The 24292-nt window shown below is 39.3% G+C and overlaps 2 protein-coding genes across 2 annotated transcripts in view; one reads left to right on the top strand and one right to left on the bottom strand.

Annotated features, from left to right (window-relative positions):
• LOC117960528 (mitogen-activated protein kinase kinase kinase kinase 3-like) overlaps positions 1 to 8303 on the top strand; it is a 49044-nt gene extending 40741 nt beyond the window's left edge. The window contains exons 27-34 of the mRNA XM_034898471.1: positions 464 to 567; positions 1765 to 1936; positions 2036 to 2104; positions 2231 to 2323; positions 2555 to 2625; positions 2996 to 3051; positions 3173 to 3226; positions 3973 to 8303. Of these exons, the coding sequence (XP_034754362.1) occupies positions 464 to 567; positions 1765 to 1936; positions 2036 to 2104; positions 2231 to 2323; positions 2555 to 2625; positions 2996 to 3051; positions 3173 to 3226; positions 3973 to 4060 (707 nt within the window). The 3' untranslated portion in view covers positions 4061 to 8303. The remainder of the gene's footprint in view (positions 1 to 463; positions 568 to 1764; positions 1937 to 2035; positions 2105 to 2230; positions 2324 to 2554; positions 2626 to 2995; positions 3052 to 3172; positions 3227 to 3972) is intronic.
• A 1050-nt stretch (positions 8304 to 9353) lies between these two features.
• On the bottom strand, positions 9354 to 22998 carry arhgef33 (Rho guanine nucleotide exchange factor (GEF) 33). The gene is made up of 17 exons (XM_034897678.1): positions 22636 to 22998; positions 19875 to 19918; positions 18287 to 18451; positions 17385 to 17506; positions 16996 to 17081; positions 16691 to 16810; positions 15880 to 16006; positions 14910 to 15042; positions 13895 to 14002; positions 13392 to 13484; positions 12996 to 13144; positions 12809 to 12895; positions 12502 to 12680; positions 11071 to 11528; positions 10754 to 10978; positions 10447 to 10589; positions 9354 to 10317 (listed from the first exon to the last, which is right to left on the bottom strand). Exons 1-17 carry the CDS (start codon positions 22685 to 22687, stop codon positions 10188 to 10190), a joined length of 2421 nt encoding a protein of 806 aa, XP_034753569.1. The 5' UTR covers positions 22688 to 22998; the 3' UTR covers positions 9354 to 10187.
• Positions 22999 to 24292: the final 1294 nt, after the last annotated feature.

Below are 24292 nucleotides of genomic sequence, written 5' to 3'. Positions count from 1 at the left end.
CCCCCCCCCCCCCCCCCCCTCTCTCTCTTCTTCTCAGAAGCTACAGACTCAGAAATGGCACATACTAAGGAAAGCTCAGCTAGTGGGACTGGCTATAGTGACTGTAATTCTGCACCAAGGCTAAATGTTGGAAAAGTGACTTCAGATGCAGTATTAAGGGACCACTAAGGTCTATATAAAAAGCTCCAAAGAACACCGTTTCATGGGACCTTTAATTACATAACCACACATAAAAACCATGGAGGAAGTGACTTGAGGTTATTCTGGTGTTAACCTGTATATTGTATATTATCTAATGTATAAAATATAAACATTATCACATATCTAAAACATGTATAATATTACTGTTGGTACTGATTGTAGGTCTTATTAGTGAAGAATTCAACTTAAAAGTGCAACACCCACAAAATGTACCTCAACCATATGAAATATTTTACTGATACCTGGTGTTGTTTCCGTGCAGTTCGTAACCCGTACACAGGCCATAAATACCTGTGTGGAGCCTTTCAGTCTAGTGTCATGCTGTTGGAGTGGGTGGAGTCCATGCAGAGGTTCATGCTCATCAAGGTCAGTTTTTGCTATTCAAAACCTCTCATGTGTGTTCCCTGGTCCCTTCCCTTTAGCTCATTTTATTACAAAAGTATGAAGAGTATGAACTTGTTAATGTCTAAACACAATGTCAACGGTTGGTCTAAGGTCTTTAAAGGTTAAAATGTTTGATTAAGGTTGGGCACAACACTCTGTACTTTTTTGGGTACCCACCGAATTACATCTTAAACGACCGAGGACCGATTCACGTTAAATCAAATTGTGCCAAATTTAAGTATCGGAGAGCTAATCTGTCCTCTCCGCATGTTGACAGAGAGCAGAGATCTGACACACACACACACACACACACACACACACACACACACTAATGCAGAGCTGTGGTGCGGACAGAGGGAAACTAAGTTGACTCCGCAGTTTAAGCACGGCAATGCTGGTAAAGCCCTTGCAAGTGTGGTTACATTTTTTCAAACCTGCACGCGGACAACGCTCGTTAAAATATAATGACGATGCGAAAGCAACCGCGGTGCAGTTAACACTTCCTCTGAGACAGGCAGGAACGCCAGTGTGCCCCTTGCCCTGGTGAATGACTGACAGGCTGGAGGTTGTAAGGCAAGGCAATCTTATTTCTATAGCACATTTTAGCCACAGTCAATTCAGAGGTAGTACATTAAGTAGGTTACATTAGACATTTAAGAGCCGTTAAAAGAGCTCAGATGGAATAAGATACAAATTGGAAAATAAAATGTCCAGTGTAAGAAATGAATAATTATTTGATTGATTTGGTTTGGGAAGGACTTTATTAAGTAATTAGATTAAATGGGTTTTGATTTTTTTTTTTACAACTAAAATAAAGGTTGTTATTACAGAGGGAAAGCACTGAGAAAAAAGTACCGTTTGGTACCGGAACCGAGTCAACAGTACCCAACCCTATGTTTGCTAATGTTTAAATTTAAGCTAAAATCCTTAGAACAGTCTTTCTCAGCTGTGTGTTTGCAATACTGCCTGCTAGATTCAAATAAACCTGGATCTTTTTATACTGTATATATTGCACTATTGTAAGTTTTTTGTCTAAAGCACTACAGTCTTGTCTATTTCTCTCGCAGTAGTTCTGCTGACTTCTTTGGGAGATGTCAGCAGTCCCGTATCCTCTGAGATAACAGACGCTACTAAGGCAACTTCCCTTTCTTACCTACTGTCTCTTCATCTACTCGACAGAACATCGACTTCCCGTTGCCGTGTCCGTTGGAGGTCTTTGAGATGTTGGTGGTCCCAGAGCAGACTTACCCTCTGATCTGTGTGGCGGTCAGTAAAGGCACCGAACTCAACCAGGTGGTCCGGTTCGGCACCGTCAACCCCAACTCTACCTCCTCCTGGTTCACAGAAGCAGGTAAGAACAGTGTGACCAGTTCTTATTATGTTGCACCAACAGCCCTGTTTTTTTTTTCTGAGATGTTGTTGAGGCCAAAACAATGCTTTCTCTTTGCAGACACGCCGCAGACGTGTGTGATTCATGTCACTCAGCTAGAGAGAGACACTATCCTAGTCTGCCTCGACAGTCAGTAACACAAACTCATTTTTTTCACATCTGTGCATTTGCACTGCTCCGCTTTAAAACGTTTTTCGCAACAGATTTACCAGATTCTTACTCCTTTTCTCCCGATTTCTGCCTCTCTTGCTACAGGGTGTATAAAGATAGTGAACCTCCAGGGCAGGTTAAAATCCAGCAGGAAGTTGTCAGCCGAGCTCACCTTCAACTTCCAGATTGAAGCCACAGGTAAAAGAAAAAAAAAGCTTGCAAATATTTTGTATGAAACAGCAAAAATATAACTCATGACATAAATTTTACAACCAAACCAAACTGAACCAAACTTTTATGAACTGAAAGAATGAGTAATGTTTCTTACTATTGAATTAATTTTAATTAAAATGCTGATCTACTAGTCAATTTATACTATAAGTTTATTTGCACTTCACAGTCTTTGATATTGTTTCCATTTCTTTGCAGTTTGCCTCCAAGACAGTGTACTGGCCTTCTGGAGGCATGGCATGCAGGGACGCAGTTTCAAGACCAATGAGGTGAGATGATACTGAGTGTCTTTATATGTGGGTGCCTATTTAGGAAGGAAATCCACAGTAGAAGTGATCTTTGGACCGCCTAATGCGGTTCACTCTCAGGTGTTATGACAGAATGGAATGTGATCTCTGAATTACTCCAGTGTAAGGATGTGAGGATTAATGGAGCAGGTATTAGACTAATAGTAAAGGTAGACTTTTCTGAACTGCAAAAAAACATAAAATGAAGCCTAAATTAGCTATTTTTATTTAGATACTTAATAAAAATACTTGAAATTTAGTCAGCAACAGCCATTTGGACTAGATTTTCCTGGCGAGCTCTGATCTTGACATTGTGTCTTTTTATTTTCTCTCTTCCTCCTATATTCATCAGATCACCCAGGAGATCTCTGACAGCACACGCATCTTCAGACTACTGGGCTCAGACAGGTGAGAACACACATCTCCTCACTTCAAATATATATTACACAGATACGCACGCGCACACACACACACACACACACACACACACATCTATGTTAATATCGTCTCTGATGTCTTATCACTGAAGGCGTTTCGACTGTAGAGATCCAGACGCCGAGGATAGAGGCCTTACTCTGCCCAGGTACACTCACTACTCGCTGGCCACTGCCAGCTCAAAACTCTGCCTCTTTCTGTCGGGACTCGAGATCTTCTTGATGACAGATGTCATTGATCAGGAGCTTTAAGGCTGTGTGAGAGGAAGAGTGTGTCTGTGTCTGTGTGTCTTTTTGAGGACATTTTTTGCAAGCTAAGACTGTTTTAAACTGATAGTTAGACAGTAGCAATATCTCAAAATTCGACAACGAGATGCTGTAGGAGCTCTTTACTCAAATGCTCTGCATCTTGTTTTGTGTCAGGGATTGGTAAAACCTGCACAAAATAGTACCAAGGACTACCTTTTGTAGGGAATGGATCACTGTCTCATTACAGAGCAGCTGAATCCCTTTGAGTTATAATGTTATGATGTGTGAGTGTGTAAGCCTTTGGGTCCCTCTTAAAACAGTATTCCCGGCTTTCTCAACGGTTTCCTCAGTGAAAAGTGTACTTTGTGAAGGTTTTAGTGTCCGAGCAAGTCATCTCCCTCTGCTGCCTTTTTCCAAATAACAGGGCTTTTACAGGCTTGGACCATATCCTTTGTGGGTTTCTGGCTGTCTCAACATATTGCTAAAAAATATCCTGGGTCTTTACAATGTCTTCTTACTTTACACAGTGTTTTAATTTTTTTTGCCAGAAGCAGACTGGGTTGTTCTTTTGTCTGGGATTTATAGGTGTCATAAAAACTGATTCATGTTTTGAGACTAAACTGGATATTGTGTGTTTGTCTTGCAGGGTGGTGGTGCTGGAGAGCAGGCCTACAGACAACCCTACTGCCCACAGTAACCTCTACATCCTGGCAGGCCATGAAAACAGCTACTGAGAGACACACACACACAGACACAAACACACACACACACACACACAGACCCGCACATTATCACACCCTCTAACAGCCTACAACAGACACAGTCACCCCAACCTAACCGCTAACCCACCCAACCTCCTGCGTAACTGGGAGATGAGCTGTTCATGGGTGCAGATGTTGATTTCCAGTTGCAGACGTTTGGAAATGCACTGCAGTTACAGTTACATGTGTATTAGTTAAGCGTGTTTTAGTAGGGCAGCGGGTTGTGGAGCTGTTTCTGACAGGGCGAGGGTTAAAACTTCTGGTCTGAGGCCAGTTTAGGTTGAGATAGCCGAGGGAATCTGCACCTCAGTCAAGCAACTTCAACCGAAAATCCTTCCTGATACCATCCCACCTTTACTGCACTCTGGGGAAACTGCATCCAACACAGATGTCTGACATCAACACTACTTCTACAACTAGTTCTACACTTAGTACTACTGCTACTGCTACTCGCGCTAAAGCTTCACAGAAGAGCCATCTTGCACAGAAAACCTTTCTCTATTTCATCATCCTTACCCCTCTTTCTTTCTTATTTATTGTGGCATGATGTAACTTAAACAACCAGGATGACTTTCCTGTTTTAGTTTTTTTTTTTTTTTTTAAAGGATAAAAAAAAGAGAAAACAGACTAAAAAGCTTTGCCACCTCTGCTAGCATTGAATCCGATATCACGTCACAACACCACACAAGTGCTTAATTGACATCTATTTAATTGTTGTAAATATTAATGTAGTATTTTTTTGACAGAGACGAACACTAAAAAGACTGGTCATGTAGATAGGCGTGTGTATAGTCTGTACAACTGTGGAGACAAACGGAGAGACAGACAGGCGTGGAGGAGGAGTGACGGGGCAGTAAATTCACTCCCCAGATCCTGTGACGAGGGTCTGGAAGCAAAGACCCGTGCAGTCTCCTCAGGTGGACAGCTTTAGCAGTCTGGTTATACTCTAATAATCTGGAGCTCAGGATTGAACTGAGCAAACACAGGAAGCAGCGCTGATTGGTCATTTTCATGGTGCATCTGTCACCTGCGGAACTTCCTGCTCGTTTGCACCATAGCGACAGTTGTCGGGGCGACGGACGTTACAAATACAGCTCATTTAAGTTTATTTCTTTTGTTTGGACATCTTCCCTTTGTTGTTTTTTTAACATTGTTTTAATCAAAATGCTTTTTTTTTTCATTTTGCTATTTTTTTATTTTTTATCGAACCACTGGTGTTCAGATTTGCACAGAGAAAAAGGTATTTGGTAGACAAATGTGATGTCATTATAATATATGACTTTGTGTGTATGCACAGTATGTTTGTGTGTGTATGTGTGTGTGCGTAGACGTAGAATATGCACATACAAGTGCGTCATGTACAGATCTGGTCTTGAACACGTGACAGTTGTTTCCGCCCGAGGTCACTTACAAAAAAAGCACCAACAGATAATAAAAACCAATAAAAAAGCTGAATTTACACAGAAGGACACATCATTTATATTTATTCAGTAGACCTGAGATATATATATATATATTCACTGCAAGCCATATTTTTAAGCATTAAATTGAACTTCTGTGGTATTCCACAGGAGTTTGCATCATACAAAAGTGCAAGGAGCAGTTCTGTAAAAGACAACTACATGAAATAGTTTATTATATATCACTATGAATAATCTGGAACCGTTTGAATAACGAGTGGCAGAAAATCCTTCCCATATGGTACTCCAAAGAGGATAAAACAAAGGCTACAAATTGTTTTAAAATTCTGCTAGAAACAGATCTAGAAAGCATGGACACATTAACTTTACAGAGTAAGATAAAGAGCTAAAGGCCCGAGCCTAGCACTAGCCTCTACTAGGCAGGAAATGGAACTTCTGTGTAAGTCCAAATGTTGTAGTCCTTTTAGTCTTATTTGGAGAACTTTTTTAAACTTTGGCCTTCATTGTTGTGACTTTTTTAAAGGCCGGCATCTGTATAAGAATTCACTACATGCATGTAGATGTGCACTGTGTGGTGTCTGTGTGTGTGTAGGAGAGTCTACATGTGGCTGTACACTACCAGTCTTTACAAGCTGTGACTTCAGAGGGAGTGAACGCTAGTGTGGCTGAATTTAACTGAGACAACATCGCTAAACCTGAGATCTTAAAGAGCTGAAACGTTTGGGTTCATCTTTCAAGTGGGCCACTTTCTAGGAGTCAATATCTAATTCATTTTTTCATTTTCTCCATAGAAACCCAGGTATAAGCTTATGAATAAATCAACCAGCTACCAAATACACAGTATCTAGCCAAACAAGAACAACACGTGTTTAATCAAATTCAAAGTTACTGAACTGCTAACATCAAAGCTAAAATCCAATTGACACAAAAGCAACGGCAACAGTTACAAATTTTTAAAATGTTCTACCTACTGAGTAAATGGAAAATGTATTAATGAACAGTTCAGCTCCTTTCAGATGAGTCACTGAATGTTACTACGGTGGTTTTTATAAGAGACACGTCACCATGTTGGGGGACAATTTAAGAAAAGAATGTAAAACCGTTCTGTGAAAGGTTTTCTTCCACTGTACAGAAGTCATAACCTTTTCTTTTTTTTTTGTCACTACCAACATGGCAGCATGTCCCTCCTTCAAACGTTAAGTGACAGGAACCACACCCTACACACTATTTCACTATGCTTTCATGGGGTTTAAACACATCCTCTTACTGGATTCCAGCTCCTGCTGCTTTATTGCACTGTTGTGGCAACGTAGCTAGCTTGAATCCACTGTGAGGATATCAATTATTTGTGTACTTTTTTTGTGTTGTATAACCTGTGCACACCTTTCTTGTATAAAATGCCCACAGAGTGTAGCTTTGCACCTGGAAAACAAATGCCAGAAATATGAACCATATAAGACTTGAAGATAGCAAACTTAATTGCCATGTATTGCGTTTGGCGTGGAAAATGTATCCCCTTATGTGGTGCCCTTCATAGAACTCACTACCACAGATGAGCAACTTAGCCACGATCGAGCTAATATATGTGCTTCTAGCCAACACCCATTAATAGAAACGTGTCATAGATTGAGTGCTGCAACCAAGTTTTGTTATTATTATCTAACAAAACTATTTTTTACATCATTCAGTGTCAAAAACATGGGACTACCCATCAATCAATTTCATATTTATGCTTAATTCAGTTGATTTTTTATTTTATTTTTTTCTTAGCGGTTCATCATAGTTTAGGGGGAAAATATGGATCACACATTCATTTACATTAGGGATCGGTCGATGTGAAAAATATATTTTTAATTTTTAAATGAACATTTTTATGGCCAAGTTTAGATAGTCTACCTCAAATGTCCTAGATTTAAAAAATCTTATTCTAGTCCTTTTCAAAAATACAGACATCCACAGTGTATAAAGTTAAAGGTAATCAAACTGTCTTCTCTAAAACTCTTGTTAAATATCTTTGTCCTCTCCGTTGACATAGGTAAATGATCAGAAGATGAGAAATTAATACAATTGACTAAAACACACAAAGACCAAATGAAAGAGAGATTCTACTGAAAACGACTTCTTTTTTAGGGGTTTCTCTCGTTCCTGAAACATCCAATTCCTTTTTAGTTATAATATATCAAGCCTAAGTTAAAACTCATCCTGTATCATAGCTGTGGGATTGAACACTGATTCTAATGTTGCTGTCATAGACATTAGATCAAGCTAAGTATATTCCCCTGAAGCAGACGCCAACATGGCCTTCCGTTGGGCTAAAGTGTTAAAGTCCATTTTATTTTATGAGCTCAACTACTCCTAGGTCAAATAATGTGTGAAAATAATTCAAAGGGATTGTTTGAAGATGATGTAGACATGTGATATGTTCATTTCTTGAATGTTAAAAGAAAGAATAGTAAATTGGCATTCGGTTCTTTATGGCTCTCATAGTGTCCGTGCAGTAAACCCGATATATCTGGCGCTCCGAGCAGATTAAAGTAAACACAGATGAGTTATTTCCAAAAGCTGTTTGATCCTCCCAATATAAAACAAAACACAAAAAGCCTCCTCTGTTCTGTCGCTTTTGCATCACCTTTGTCTTTTGTTTTCATAATGCAAATGCACACGTTATAAAATGTATATAGTGTAAAATAAAAATGGGTTTGTTTTACATACTGTATAATTGCCTATATTTTGTTTCAGAAGTGTAACAGATTTATGAGATGACAGGTTAACACATTAAAAAGAAGGAACTCAAACATTTGGGGTCTTGTGGTGTTTATTTTTGACAGACAGATGAGTTTAAGACATGTTGACACGTCACAAATGAACAAACTGAGTTATGCTTAGCTGCTTTGCTTTCAGGGTCCTGCTATTGTACGTTCTGGCTCACTGTCACACTCACTGTCATGGCTAACTGGGACACTTGAATTGGACAGATATTACATACATATTATTAGCAACACGTAATTTTAGAGCCAAACAGGGCCAATTCCAAAGTAAATGCACTCAATAACATTGATTTGAACGTAAGTCCATGTCCATGTCCGTTTCATAGCTGCATTTCCAGGTCAACCTGCACCATCTATAGGCAAGAAAACAAAGTCATGGCAACTTTTTTGTAGTTGACTCTTCATAATTTACATTTTAAGAATGCCTGATGATTATTTCTTCAATCAATGATACTTACTGTGAGCTCCCTTCTCTAATAGTCAATGAAAAAGCTTAATGTTGTTCACGTGTTCATATCTTAAGAAAGTATAATAATAAAAGAAGAACATTTCAAAAGCTGATTTTTGGTGTTCTACAACCACAAGCTGACCTTGTTTTACTGTTGAATATTTTAATACCCACAGAAGGATAGTGTAACACGATAATATTCCCTCTTTCCTTTATTTGAGCTAACCGATTCTTGCTTTAAGTTGGCAGAAGTTTCCATTTCTAACAAGGACCAAACAGCTTGTGAATAATCTGCAATCCGCCTAATGTGAATGATTGAGTGTTCAAATTGATTTAAATGTTTTGTAAGTGGGGGTTAAATTAAGTTTTAATGGTGATGGACTGTAACTTTTAATCAATTCATCCGCTGATACCTAGAATGATGATAGCCTGTTCATAGCAACATGTATGTCCAAATCAAGCCCATTTTAATTTGTATAGCTAATTTTGATAACCCAGTGATTTAAGGAAAAGGAACCAGCTGAGCAACAAAATGCATTTTCAATGTGGACCTTTATTGAACAAATTGAATGTCTCTTGGTTGTCACATTCGTAAACTTAACACAGCCGATCTGTTCAAGGCATAGAAAAAGTATCATAAAGAAAAACATTGAATGTTTTCTTTTGAAACAAAATGCACAAAATATGTAACAGCTTAAGGTTTTTTTTCTCCTGAGTATATGCACAATATAATTATTTCTGGTTATGGCTTAAGACTTTAAGCAAACAGGTGTCAGAGCTGGTTAAGGGGTGAAACAGTAAAATGTAGGAATAGCACTCATGTTAAGAGCGCTATTCTCCCTCAATGAAAGACAAATCTGTCAACTATTAAACACTTCAAAAGAGGCTCTATATTAGATTTGCACAGATTTGAAAAAAGGGAAACAAAAGGAGTTTGTTCATTGAAAAATATTTTGGAAAACTGGAGGCAGAGCTATTTACAGTAATGGGATGGATTGTGTCAAACTATGTCCTCTAGTGGACACATTTGTGACCACCTCTTCATTAACGAAAGGTCTAATTTGGTCTACATAGTCACATTTAATCGAAGCTGACACAAAACACATGTAACCTAAGGGCCGTATGTGTTTTGATGTGAGCAAGTGTTACCATACCCTTACTAAGACTATTACTATTATGTATTACTAAGACTAAAATCTTCAGTACTGTTTTGTTGATGAATGGCGTCCACAGCAATGCCAAATGCTTTTCCTCACTATAAAGGTCAAGGGCAGGATTTTGTCTTTCAATTAAAACTTTACAAACATTAATATTTGGAAATGATGAAAGTTGCTTAGCTAAGTTGCTTACACATGTACAGCATTTATATAGCAGTTGTAAATGTAAAACAACCTCAGTTTTTATCCTAAACTTGTATGTATTACACTTTCTAATTGATCAGTCTGTGTGTGATAGACTGGTGTTCATACAGCTGTGCCACGGTTTGTCTCCAGCTGTACCAGTTTGGGATTTTTCCCCGGTGTCTCATGTTCACCGTTGTTTTGGTTTTCTTGTGTTTTCTCACCTCCCTTCTCTTTCTTCTCATCACTGCTCCTGTTGGAAAGAAAGCACAGAGGTCAGTTCGATTCTTCCATGTCGGAGTGTCCATGTATTTCTTTCTTTTCACAATCAGTCAAAACAGCTACTGTATCAAGCCATCCCTGTGCCCATTTCCATTCTTACTTCTTCTTGAAGAGTTTCTTGAACGAGCTCCTGAAGCCTCCTTTGTCCTGCTTTCGACTCCTCTCGCTGAATGGGGTGTGGTTATTCTCCTCTTTCCCGCCTTTCCATTTTGACTCTTCTCCCCATGATTGGAATCCGGAGTCCTGGTGGGGTTAAACACAACAATAGATGTATTTCAATTACGGTTTGACTACATTTGGTACCATTCATTCTGTGCTCAATGTTCAACTGACACTACATGTTAATTGAGGCGGACAGCTTTCAGGTAAAGACACATTGATTTGTTGCCATATTTGCTAAAACCCACAATGCTGAGCAGCCCATGAAGATCATCAGAGTGCTTGTCGATATCCACTCTGTTCGCCAAGGGGCTGTGGACCTTACGGGATGGGGTGGGACACCCCTTGCTGCCTTTACTGCCCTGGCGCTCCAGCTTGGCATGGCTTCCCAGTCCCAACCTTTGGAGGTGGTCTGATAGAGGACCACCATCCAGTCCACTCACTGTGTTGTCCATCTGCAGACCGTTCAGTGACTAAACAGCAGAGATAATATATTTTTACATATTTAAGAATCATTTTACTGTAGAATCTTTCTCTCCATGTGCATAAGCACATACATGCTCACCTTGCTTTTTTGCTGGCTGGCCTGAAGTGGACGATGCTGATTGCGGCGCATCAGTACAGTTTCATCCGGCGACACACATCCTCGGTTGGGCAGTTTGTAACCATTCCCATGGCTTCCATTATTGCCAAAGACATCTCGGGTTGTTGGCACATTGGCTGCCATTACATGATGTGATGCCGAAGGGGCTTTGGGGCACCTTACAAAAGCAATGTCAATAGAGGAATCTGAAGAGGCAGAGGAGCAGCGGTCAAACATGGAGACATCATGAAGGGAACTTCTGTCCTCTTCATAGAGGCTCTCCATCCCTGGAGGGTCTGGAGGGAGAAGGAACTCTCCAAGGGCATCGGCCAAAGCAGAGCCCGGTTGAACCTGACAGAAGTCTGCCGGTCTGGAGGGCAGATGATGCTGGCATGACATGGACCTCTCAGATGCTTCACTCTCTGGGATACTGCAAAGACCTGAAAGCCAAAGATTTGTTCACTGGTTGACCGATGGGGCAATTGCCCCAAAACATGTGTTAGGGTTAAGAGTTGCATGTTGGTTTCTGTCAAATCCGTATGTTGGGATCCACAAAGTGACATGAAAAAACTAAACAGCATAATTACAAACAGGTCTGCAAAGCCCAGGGTGCCAAGAGGCTGAGTGTACCCTGTCTTATTTACACAAGACATTGAGGCCTCTGTCTTGGACTTAAGGGATTGATGATTTTAGTTAGCATTTGCCAGAAATTGTCTTCACTTGGGGTTAGACTTTGACATAAGATTTTTTAAAGTCTGATAGCCTATTTCTTTCACTGGGCAACACTATGTAAAGACTTGGCAGGTCTTCCATTACCAGGGTAGACCAGGGTTAAACCCCTATGTTGGCAAGCAGCCACCTTGTTGTATTCTTATCTTAAGCAAGAGACATAATTCATAACAACATTACATCACATGTAATTTTGCTAACGCTTTTATCCAAAGCGACTTACAATTGCTATATAGTATGTCAGAGGTTGCACGCCTCTGGAGCAACAAGAAGTTAAGTGTCTTGCTCAGGGACACATTGGTTGATGTAACACAGTGGGATTTGAACCCCGGTCTACCACATCAACTCCCAACCAACTCCAGACATGCAACTTAAAAAGTGCAAGATGCTTGATAAGAAGTGTTGTCTGAACATGTCTGTAGGTAGCCCATGTGGTTATGCCTGTCCCAAATGGCCATATTTGGTTGATAGATGAAAAGCCTGTTGTCATAGAGAGACACAATAAATCAGCTATGTGAAGTGGGCGTGTGTGTCTGATTGTGAGATTCACAATGATTAAAAAAAGATGTGTGTCAGAAGCAGTTTGACAATCTGACAAGCACTCAATCTGAATCACAACCCTACCAAATAAAACACCCAGCATGCCTGGAAAGATTATAATTAGAAGTTTCTCTGACCACAGACCTGTTGGTTTGTGGCTACGTGAGTCCACCTCAGGGCTGAAGAATTGGAGCTTGGAGGGCCACTCTGTGTCATAACAATGAGTTTCGGGTTCCTGGTCGCGATCTCGATCCTGGAAATGATGAGACTGGATCTGCTCAAGGAGACGCTGCTTGCTCAGCTTCACCTGGTGGACATGTTCTCTTTAAGGGATAGATGATTCATATGAGGATTCAGCAAGAATTTTTTATGGCAAAACACTGATATATCCAATGTATACTGCCTGCCTAGCAACAAATAGAAAGATAGTTAATAATGTAAAAATACTCACATGGCACTGTTGCAGGGGTACGGTGAGCCAATGTTGTTACCTGGAATCCCACTTTCTACTGTCTTCAACAGCTGTTTCATGGTAGACCTGCAACGCAGATCTTATTTTGTTAAGTTCAAACAGTGGGAATATGTCTTGTTTAACATCTTACCTTTAATCATGTATGCTAATTTTTTTCAATACTGACCTCTTCACCTCTTTGCGGTTGTGCAGCAGAAGCTCCTGGTTGTGCTGGAGGAGGTGGTGGTACTGAGCCATGAAGGACCTGAACTGCTGGATGCCCACCAGCAGCAGGTAATAGTCTGGGTGCTCTATGTGTGTCTGCCTTAGCAGCCCCTGCACAAACACAGATATACAACTTACTTATTTATGTTCACACAACTTGTCTTCAGATTCATCAGCATCAATGAGATTTTGAACAGTTTTCTGTTTCCACTCTATGATCCTGTATCTTTCTTCATGCATCATTTGTCTTTTTAAATATAAAGTGTATGGCATTTTCATTACATGTATGAAATGTGCTTTATGATGTTTGAGCTTAAATTGACAGTGTATGGCATTTTAAAGTGTGCCTTAACCCAACCTGTAGCAGGAGCAGGTACTCAGGGATCCTCTGAACCGGCTGTAGAAGCAGAGTGTGGAGGGAGGGTTTGGATTCATCACCCATTATTTCGCTCTGATAGATGTGCCATGCAACCAGTCAGGATGGAAGGACAAAACCAGTTAGTATAAGAGGTGCAGTATAATCAATTTGTCTTTATTCAGCTGTATCTGTAACTATGGTACACAAACAGGGCTTGATATTAACTTTGTGGGTTACCAGCCAGAGTGGTATCTACAAATTTAAGTAACAGACTGTCAAGCATTTCTGAGTGGTTTTGGATTAATAGGGATGCTGTTGTTGGTATTTTTAAGTTTCAACATATTCTGAATTACCATACTGTCATGTAATGTTTTTAAAAAATAATAGGATTTCTATCCATCTAGCTATCTTTTCTTCCTTTACTGTCTTGTCCTCTTCATGTCATATCATAGCCTTTCCCATCACTTCCTGTCCTGATCTCATCTGGTCTCCTTTTGTGTTACCTCCAGGAAGGCAGACGATTTCATTGAGGTTGAGGCAAGCATGGTGACGACTGACAGACAGTCTGGAAGCTCCTTCAGGTAGGACACATAAAAGTCCAAGAAGTCACTCTGTAGGAGGACAGAAAGAAGAAAAAGGACAGAGGGATGTTAGGCCATGTCAGGCACCCCTGAGTACTTGGTTCGGTGCTGCACTTCCGCTGGACACCCTCCATTTTCCAAGCCAAGAAACCCTACCAGCACAATCTATCATCTGTAGGCCCTCCTCTAATCCACATGAAATATAAGCACATATAACAAACTAAACGAATGACATTTTAGTAAAAAAAAACGATCAAGAAGGCAAACCATTACAAAAGTTCAATAACTATATGAAGACATTTCTTTCAAATAATAATATTTTGACAAGTTTGTAATCAGAGGATTCCTTTTATTTGATTCTTTTTATTTATTTCCTGCCGTTTTTGTTCCTTAAGCTCTCCGGCTTTCAGTGAGTAAGGACCATAATGCATTGTAAAGCTGCCTTCATTTTTTTCTAAACAGGTAGGTGTTCCTACCAATTTCTTAATTTCCTCCCATTCACTCAGAGCCAGTTAGCCACACGTTGGCTTTAATAGAATAGACTCATCATTGAAATCCACACATCCCTGGAACACTTACATTTTTAAACTTCTTGTGGCAAAGTGAATTCCCAATTTTGTCTGAGAGGAAGTCTCCTCAAATAAAAATAGAAATCCTGAAGTGCACCCAAATGTGTATTTTTTCTATAGAAATAACTTTTTACATATAAAAATCGTAACATTACCATCACCCTTCTGTGTTGATAGATTACCTGTGTGTGTGTGTGTGTGTGTGTGTGTGTGTGTGTGTGTGTGTGTGTGTGTGTGTGTGTGCATTGGGGTAGCAACCCAAGCTAGCACAAGCATCTTTATAGCCTGCTGTCTTGTTACAAATTGAAAGTTGGTAAAATACACATAAAAATTTGTCTCTATATTCAAAATTAGCATTTTTAATGTACCTCTTTGCTGGTAAGCCTCATGAACACATCTCCCATGATGCCTTGCCACTGGCTCTTGAGCACACGCTCCTGGAGAGTATGGAGGAGGTCAAGGTGCTGCTGGATCAGAAACCTCAGCGTGCTGGGAAACGGACTAAAGACAGCGACAAAGAGAGAAGAGGTTACACAGAGAAAACAAGAGAAGGCACAAAATGATAAGATAAGACTAAAACGTATTCTTGTCTTGCAGACAAATTACCTGCGAAACCACCATGTGAAAATGGTTTTAATGCACATTTTTGTAAAATTTCATTTTTTTCTTCAAAATGTGAATATTGTTTCAGTTTCCAGAACCGGCACATATAATGAAGTAATTGCAAACTTCCTTCATGTTTGACCTTTACTAAACTTTGTGACAATTATTGTGCCATCTTATGTGACCGGCAGCAGGTAAATCAGATTAAAACAAATGCAATCATTAGGACCCAGTTCAGCATTTAGACCTTTTCATTGGCGCTTTTGGTCAGTGGGAACACGTGTGCTGAAGCAGTGATTACATTAGCAAGCTGTGTAGAGTCTTTTCTATAAGAGTATCCTCTCTGTCTCACTGGTGTTTATAACCTGATTTTGTTTAATTTGTTTATTTCCTGTTATCCACGCACTGTTAGCTCGGAAATTAGATCAAGAGCCACACCTGGAATAAATGTTTGAGTGTTGTTTGTTGTACAAGTGTAAACTATATTTGTTAAGTTTGTGGCTCATAATATAGAGAAATATTTTCGACATCAGATAAGTATGACACTGATAATGTATGTACTTATTGTTTAAGTGAGACCTGTCTACAGAGATAAAGTATTAAATTACCTCCATTTTTTGTTTTTGGCTCATTTCAATTAGGTGTGTTTTGGATGTCCAAGTGAGATTTTGAGAAACGGACCCTTTTTGTCAAACTGAATTTGGTTGTCTTTGTGTGTCTGCACTGCATGCTTACCGTTTGTCTTTGGAGGTGAGAGCTTCTGATCCATTAAAGGAGATGTTGGCCTTCAGTAACAGCGACAGGTGGGACACATAAATTCTCTCTGACTCCAGCAACTCGAGAGCCACTCTCTGTCTCTTACCTGCACACACAGAGCGACATACTATAAGACTAAAACTATGTTTAGGTTAATTAAAACTATTTTCATTGTCATATGTACTTAGACATATGTTCAGGTCAAGGGAAAAGTCTGAAATTTTGGAAAATCATACTTCCAGTCCACTTCATCTGACTCATATCTGTTCAATTGTTCAGTTTGAGGCTGGAGACAGTTAGTTTGGCTTAGCATAAATACTGGAAACAGAGGAAAACTGCTAGACTGGCTGTGTCCAAAGATATAAAAATCCACCTACCAGTGGCTCTAAAGTTAATTAAATAACACATAGCTTGTGTGTTTAATCCGTACAAAAACAACTTTTAAAAAGACAGTTCATGCTGTTATGGTTAATATTTAAAACTTCAAGAGCAAGCTATTATGTTAAGTGTATTGGTGAGTTTAGATGTCCCCTTGTTTCCGGTCGGTATGCTAAGCTAAGCTAACTGTCTGTTGGCTATACCCTTACATTTAATGGACATGCAAGACGGTGATATTGATCTTCTCATCTGGTCTCTGGGCAAGACAGTGAGAAAGTGTATTGGGCATGTAATGTGTATGTAGTGGCATTACTGAGCAAACTGTGAGTAATATTAGTGACTCATGGTGGTAAAAAATAATGGAAGTGCAGTGGTAGTATTATCACTAGTTGCAGTAACACATATTTCTTACTGTTTTCAGTTTGGCTGTTGGCGGTCTCTGTGTCGTCTCTGCTATTCTTCCTTTCTCCCCATGCTGGAGATCGAGATGGACAACCTCTCTGCTGCTGAGCCTCCTGTTCAGACGTAGAGGCTGCAACACACACACACACACACACACACACACACACACACACACACACACACACACACACATGCATATGCATATGCATCCATGTGAGTGAATGGCTTTTTATAAATCTGTTGATTTATTTTCTTCACTAATGCTTCTTCCCTTCTAGTTTAGTGGATAGAAGTGACATTCACACATACACTCACTCTGTGTGGATGTGCTGCTCCTCTGTGGTGAGCTGCTATTTGGCAGACTGGAAAAGAAGTGTTGAATAACACTGAGGTCTGGCTGGCTGGGAGCCAAGTAAAAGAAGATAAAAACAACATATTTAACATTTACATATTTAACAAGTTACACAACATAGTTCAGCTCAACAGCACTTTGACATCATTAGTAGGCATTCTAGAAGTTCATTCTGTCTTGATTATGTATGTACATACACGTATGTACATACATGCATAATCAAAACAGCCAATGACTGAGAAGAGTGCATTAGTGTGACATTAAATATGACTGTAATGTATTTTTGTGGATGAAACAAATGTTTATTTACCTACAGTACATCCCTTTTACATATGTTCTCATGTTGCCCTACCTTTGTGGAACAGAGATGATGTCTCTGGTGTTTTCTGACTGAAACAGTTCTATCCTCTTCTGCACCTCCCTCTGTCTGCTTGACACATCCTTTATGTGGAGCAAAGCCACATTGAGCTCTTCCTGCAACCAGATTATACCAAGGAACTGCATTAGTGTCAAGGCTGAAAGTACCAGTGCTATATTTTACAATGTGAGCTGCCAGGGAGGATTTGGAGGGAAATCTGCTGGGAGCGGAGCAATGAACGAATAAAAAAGATAGCAACTAGAGTTATAAGAATATTACTAAAGCAGGTGGGGAAATCTCTGTCAACATGGAGAACTTTTTAAGTAAAGCCACACTTCACCTAACAACAATTGTTAAGAAATGTTAGGCTTATTGAGAACTAAACCTAAAGAAAACAGTTCTGTGCACCATCTGAGGTGTGGTGATCATGGTAATTACGTACACATATACACATTTACTATACTGTTGCTGGCATGTGCATGTATGTTTAACTATAACAATCTTCCATTATATTCCACATTGCCATCAAAAAGAATATACCATGATGCCTCATGTGAAAGTATAAAAACTCATGTTATGAATGAATCACCCTTTTGTGGGTTAATGAAGCTGGTGTTTTTGTGTCTGTGCAGATAAATGTAATAAACAGAAAATGGTAAATTCCACAAATTATACAACATAGAAGATGTAGATCCCTGTCTGTATTTCTTGAATAAGGAGTCTGAAGGAGTTGCCTTCCTATCTAATAAATTAAATGAGTTTACAGTTTCAGTCAGATGTTCTGAATTATGTTAAAGCGGCCTCTCCATCTCTCAGAATAGGCTCTGTGTGCGTGTGTGTGTGTGTGTGTATGTATGTAAACGCGTGTTGTCACTGTGTAGTGGTATCTGCAGCACCTTGAAAGTGTTGAGCAAGTTCTTGAGGCCCATAATCTTATCATCCACATCAGTCTGAACGGCCCGGAGCTTCTCCTCCAGGCCGTGGTCCCTCTGACGCAGCTCACACAGCTCCGTCAAAGCAGCCTGGAGCCCCTCGCGCAGCTCAGCCACCAGGCCCTGCAGCTGCGCCAGGAGAAGCAAAGGAAAACAGTGGTGTGTTTTATGTTGTTGAAGTATTTATTGAGTTGAAAAGCCTAAAAAGTACAGGGTACTCAGGAAGTTTGGTCAGATGTTTGAAGGTACTCTTTGGCGTCGTGAAGTCAATTAAGTATAAAACAAAAAGGAACTCCAAAGCACTCTTCTTGCTTCTCCCTATGTCTTTTACTGTTTCTATTATTATGTGCCTTAGATTTTTTTTTTTCTATAATTATTCACTTGAGTTATTTAAATTCCCTCATTTTCTTCATTTGTTTTGTTATTTTAAGGCCACGAATCTTACAATTTCGTAATGAATTGTTGCATTCTTTTATCAGGACTCCACTATGGGATGTTTACTCGCTATTTTAGCAATACTTCTGTTTCTCTACATTTACTTCTATTGTGCGGTTTATATTTCAGCAGCTGTTTTGATTTTAGTATTCTGTGGGAAGTTGTTTTCAGTGTTTGAGGGCATTTTGTTCTCTTAACATCCACTTTTCTTTTCTATCTTTTAGAAGGCTTGTTTTTCCATCAGTTTCTATCTTATTGTGGTTTTGCTGCATCCTCATTTGGGTCTTTTCAGACTTGTTTCATAGTAGAGAACATTTTCTTCCAGCTGCTTACATTCATCCCTTCATCATCAGTATGTTTTACTTACTTATTCCTGCTTTTCTAAACAAATATTGACATCCTTTCTTATTTATATTCATTAAGTAGTGGATTCTCCATCAGCTTCCCCCTTTTCTCTGCAGTTTTTCAGTCAAAACTGATTGAATTCATTCAGCAGGCATAACTGATACTGCTCATGGGAACATAACAGGGGTTGAAGCAGCACTCTCTCTCTCTCTTCTTTCCACCACTCTCTTGCTCGCTCTCTCTCTCTGTCATGTGAAAGGCATCAGGCAGCACAATGAATAGAGCATCTGTTCTGTTTGCCTTCTGCTCAAAATGCTACGTTTTATACTTTGGGTTGCAGATCTAAAGAGCCATTACAGAATTAACTATTACAGTATTTCTAATAAATCTTGATTTAATCATGTCAACTGCAAGTTAGGCTAATGTGGTTGGTTCCTTTGAAGAAGTGAGGAAGAATGTGCACAAATTTAAATGCTACAATGTTCATAAGTTTACTACGTGGCCTCAGTGAGACCCATTCAGAATGCCATTTGAAAACAATAATATTTCCTGTTTTGCATTTTTCGTGAGTTATTATTACTGTAGAAAAGGTTAAACTGCATAAAGGTTTAGACATTTGTTCCTGACAGATGGCGGGAAGGGTAGTGTTACCAGTCTTCAGTCAAAGTGAGTGGTAGCTTTCTCAACTCTGCTGATTGGTTGATGAAATAATGACAGTCAATGGCCATGACAGGTTTCTGAAGTTGTGTAGAAAAGAAGAAGTATTGATTACCTGAGCAATCTCTATGTTAGCTTCCTCCACAGTTTCTTCTTTAACTAAAAGAAAGAAAAGAAACCTCAGTTAGGCACCGGCAGAGGCAACAGTTCACTTTATGAAAGTGTTGATTCCATCATATGTCACTTCATATTCACAAGCAGGGACACTGAAAAGGCATGAATGGATGACACATTCATACGAATTCCTAAGAATGTGGAGAAAATGTAAGTTCACATACACGCTGGCTTGAATTTCATCAGAGATGTGAACTTCAACTTGTTCACAGTTGAACCTTGCTGCTGTCACAGGGGAACCTTATTCTTTGAATTTAGTTTCGTATTTTTTAATCAGAGCATTCATCAGAATTACAGAATTACAAACGCAGAACCGAGAATGCATTAGGGATGTTTGCAGCATTTTTATCTCACTTCAGTACCATTATCAATGCTTCCCAAAATTAAAATGATACTGATGATTTTTCAGAAGCTGCTCTCCTTCTGCTTTACTAAAAACCTTTAACATACTTTAACCTTTGATATTCCTTTAAATCCAACCTGTTGGTTCTTAGTACTACTTTGCTTGGAAAACACTGTTGATGCAATGGGCTCTTTTCTTTGCAGTAAATGCATTTATTTAAAAACTTACAATTACTAGATCATGTGCTTTGTTAGTCTTGTAAAAATAAAAGTAATAAAAAAAGTTTACATCTGTGCTAAAAAGTCTTCGTCTGCATGTGATGTGTAAGACGTAAAACAATTTGCACCAGGTTTTATGACAAAAATCTTATGCCACAAAAGTCTTGGTTAGAACAGTAAGGTTTAAGAGAGACTTAGCAGTCATGTGAAACGGCTACACACGCCGCTCATTCACAGAAAAGAGATTCGGCAAACTACACGCAAGAACAAGCATTCATCATTTTTATGTCATTCACGCCTTTAAGTTGATCTTCCTGTGCCTTGTGGTAACTGTCAGTCCTTCATATCCCTTTTAAATGGAACAGCTCCAGGAAGTGTCTTCTGATGGCGTCACTGATTAGTCGTTGCAGCAGAACTTTGACTGTTGTTCATGAATGCTGAAAGAAAGTGTTGCACAAGGGATTTCCTTTTTATGAGGGATTTTTCTTTTAAATGCAGTTCAGTTTGGGACAGTTAACTGGTTGTACAAAAGCACAAAGCTTGTGTGTGTTGTGGAAATGTCAGATTGGAAATGTCGTATTTCAGATGATCCTCGAGGCTGATGTCGACATCAGCCTCGAGGGTCATCTGAAATACGTACTAACATATATTATCATGCATAATTAACAAGGCCCGCAGGCACAGTGTTTCAAATCTGTATTGAGTAACATTTCTTAACTGTCATGGAGCAAAACAAGGAATATACAGGGTCCAACAATGTAGTCTTTCTTTCATAGGGTTTGACATATTTCCACTGAAACTTGGCCCAGTTGTTGCAGGCCAGAAAACGTTGGCTTCCAGATGTCAACATTAAGCCATACTGTCCCATAGTGACCTCAAGGACAAAGACAAAAGTGGTAACCATGGGCAAACCTAGAGGATGTGCTTCTGTGATCAGGTTACTGATAGGAAAACACATGATGTTCCTCACATTTCGGATTGTAATTTTTTATTAAATTAATAGTATAACATTGTGCTACTATACATGGAATCCAGTAAATACTATTGTGTGATGGGTTTGGGCACTCTTCAGTCTTTTTAAAAACCCTTTTTGGGGCTTTTCTCCTGGAATAATGGCGTTAAAAGTTTTTTTTTTACAATGTTACAATTATTCCCTACTCAAGCAAAATCAGCTAGGCCAATATGAGTGGTCGATATTAGCATGTTGCTAATGTATCATCAGTGGAGTTTTTGTAACTGTGTGCACCCCTGACTACACCCTGCTACGCTCTGTGATGCCCTGCAGTGTCCTGCTGCGTCCTGCTGAACCATCAGCATCCGTCTACGTCCACCTATGCTCTGCTATGCTACGCTACACCCTGTAACGCCCGGCCATGACATGAACTACTGGGACTACCGTTTGTAGTCACTGTTCCATCATCTTTATTGTGACTATTATTGTCACCGTGCATCACACCCCCAACCGGCACCGTCAGACTCGGCCTACCAAGAGCCAGGATCTGTCTGAGGTTTCTTCCTAAAAGAGAGTTTTTCCACAACACTGAAAGAATTACTAGAACTGTTGGGTCCTTGTAAATTATAGAGTGTGGTCTGGACCTACTCCATCTGTAAATTGTATCGAGATAACTTTTGTTATGATTTGATACTATAAATAAAATGAAATTGAATTATTGGCCCCTAAAATTCAGTGTTAGTCAGGATCTATTTTTTACTGCTTTTTTTGCCAGACTGCTGCTCTTCTGCTCCATCTCTTAAAGTGAAAAGATGAGTTTTATGTTTTTTCAGATGCAGATATTATCATAAATAGCCTAGTAGCTTGTTGGATGAGGGACAATTGTCTTTTGTGTCGAAACCTCTGTGATTAGATGAAATCAATCAAACAATAAAGTTTTCACGGGCAAAAAAATCCACAGCCATTCAAGAAAGGAAAACCAGATTTAACTTCTTTCTTTCTTTCTTTCTTTCTGGGCTGTTTTTCCAGACAAAACAAACAATTTGAAGACATCACCTTAGTTCCGATGTTGACATTTTATAAAATAAACAATGAATTGATTACTGAAAGACAGAATTAATAAAATGGCAGTAACATACTGAATTTTTTTTAAAGGTTACAGCCTAAAGTACGTTGACACCTGTTTTACCTTCTGAAACACCTTCCGTCTGGTCTTCTGTTTCTGTTTTGCCATTCTCCATGTTTTATGTATCCTGTCCGGTGTGGTCCAGTCTAGCTCACAGCTGTCTGGTTCTGAAGTCTTTATCCAGCTCAAGGTGACTTCAGTCCGCTCCTCTAAATGTTCTTCTTTTCTGAACAACCCTGCCCTTTGCTGTGATCACTCACTTTCTCTCTTCCAAAGCATGTGAGTCCTATGATTTCCCTTTCACACAAAAAGGCCCTTGTCTTTAGAGAGTACACAGGGATAGAAGGGGAAGATCAGGAGGGGAGAGAGAGAGAGATTGTTCATCTGACAACCACACACTGTCGCTAACTCATTAGATTTAAGAAGGCATGACTGCTTGTATGGATGGAAGCTAAAGGACACTGTCAAGAAGGTCCTCCCCAACCATCATGTCCAACAGCTTGTCAAAGGTCAGGTCAAGATAGTTGACTCCGAATTGTTTTTACAGAAGCCTCCCACCAGGGGCTGGGCTAGAAGGGGGGCATGGGATGGCACCTGAAACAGGATCCCCCACAGCATGACCAATTCATGTTCCCATGATGACTTTCCAAAAATTCTGATACCATGGAACCAGCCTGGAATTGTTTTTTGGGTTGTTTTTTTTAAGTGGCCGATAGAGCCTTTAGAAAATGTGTATTATATTGGGATATACAATTTGTTTAAAATGAAAACAAGTGAATAATGAATGTGATGTTTTATTTCCTACATTCTCTTTTATGTTATTCTAACCATCTATAATGCTTTTTTTATCTTCTGTTTTAACATTTAGTACAGCCTAATGTCGGAAGTGTGAATTTTGTGTCATAATTTTACAGAGGGTCACGAGTTGCCTTTACCTGTGAAATATGCCTTAATTTCATAACTTAACTTACACAGGTTCAAATAAAATGATCATCCTATAAAGAACTGTTAGCCTTTTCTTCACATGAAGCTTTCCTGTAGTACAGGACCAGTAAGTATAAGGAATTGGTGGCTCAACAGAGTATGCTGCGACTATGCTGCATCTACTTTTTAGATAAAGGAGAAAGGAGCCCTGCTCCTCCTTTTTGCTATGCAGGTCTCAGCTGGAAGATACTCCAGTCTGTTTTACAGGGAAACGATTTCTTTGGCATTTTCTTTTGTAGACCATACGTTTTACATTTGTTTTTCTAACAGGGTTAGGCCTGCAGCACAAAATGGGAACATCTCTGTCCGACAGTCCTAATAAGAAAGCAGTTGTGTCCTTGGTTCTTGGTCTGAGTCCAATATGATTAGATACAAACCAGTAAAATGAGTATCACGATGGTAGAAAGGACAGAACTCTTTCCTTTCTTTTTTGACAGCCATATGACAGCGTTTCAGTGTTTAACCAATGTGGACAAAATATAAGCCTACCTTAATTTTATTGAACTCTTTACTGCACTCATGCCTCTATATTGTTTCTGTTTACAGTATGTATATATTGTGTACATATTAGTGTTATATTTTATATTATATTAAAAATATACAATTATATTTTGTTTTGGTTGTTTTGTATGTGTAAGCACAGTGTGAGTAACGATGCTCCAAAGAAAAAATCCTCGTATGTGTCCTCACACCTGGAAAATAAAGCTGATTCTGATTCTGATTCTGATAATGCAAT

Source organism: Etheostoma cragini, chromosome 17 (genome assembly GCF_013103735.1).
Source record: "Etheostoma cragini isolate CJK2018 chromosome 17, CSU_Ecrag_1.0, whole genome shotgun sequence".
NCBI classification, from domain to species: Eukaryota; Metazoa; Chordata; class Actinopteri; order Perciformes; family Percidae; genus Etheostoma; species Etheostoma cragini.
This window is presented reverse-complemented; position numbering and strand designations above follow the sequence as displayed.

Excerpts from the sequence above, each read along its gene's own strand:
- arhgef33 (XM_034897678.1), bottom strand. The coding sequence starts at position 22,687 with ATGGAGAATGGCAAAACAGAAACAGAAGACCAGACGGAAGGTGTTTCA. Across the intron at positions 14,003-14,909 it reads TGAGGCTTACCAGCAAAGAG|AGTGACTTCTTGGACTTTTA; the intron begins GTACATTAAAAA and ends GTCCTCCTACAG. Across the intron at positions 13,145-13,391 it reads AGTACCTGCTCCTGCTACAG|GGGCTGCTAAGGCAGACACA; the intron begins GTTGGGTTAAGG and ends GTGTTTGTGCAG.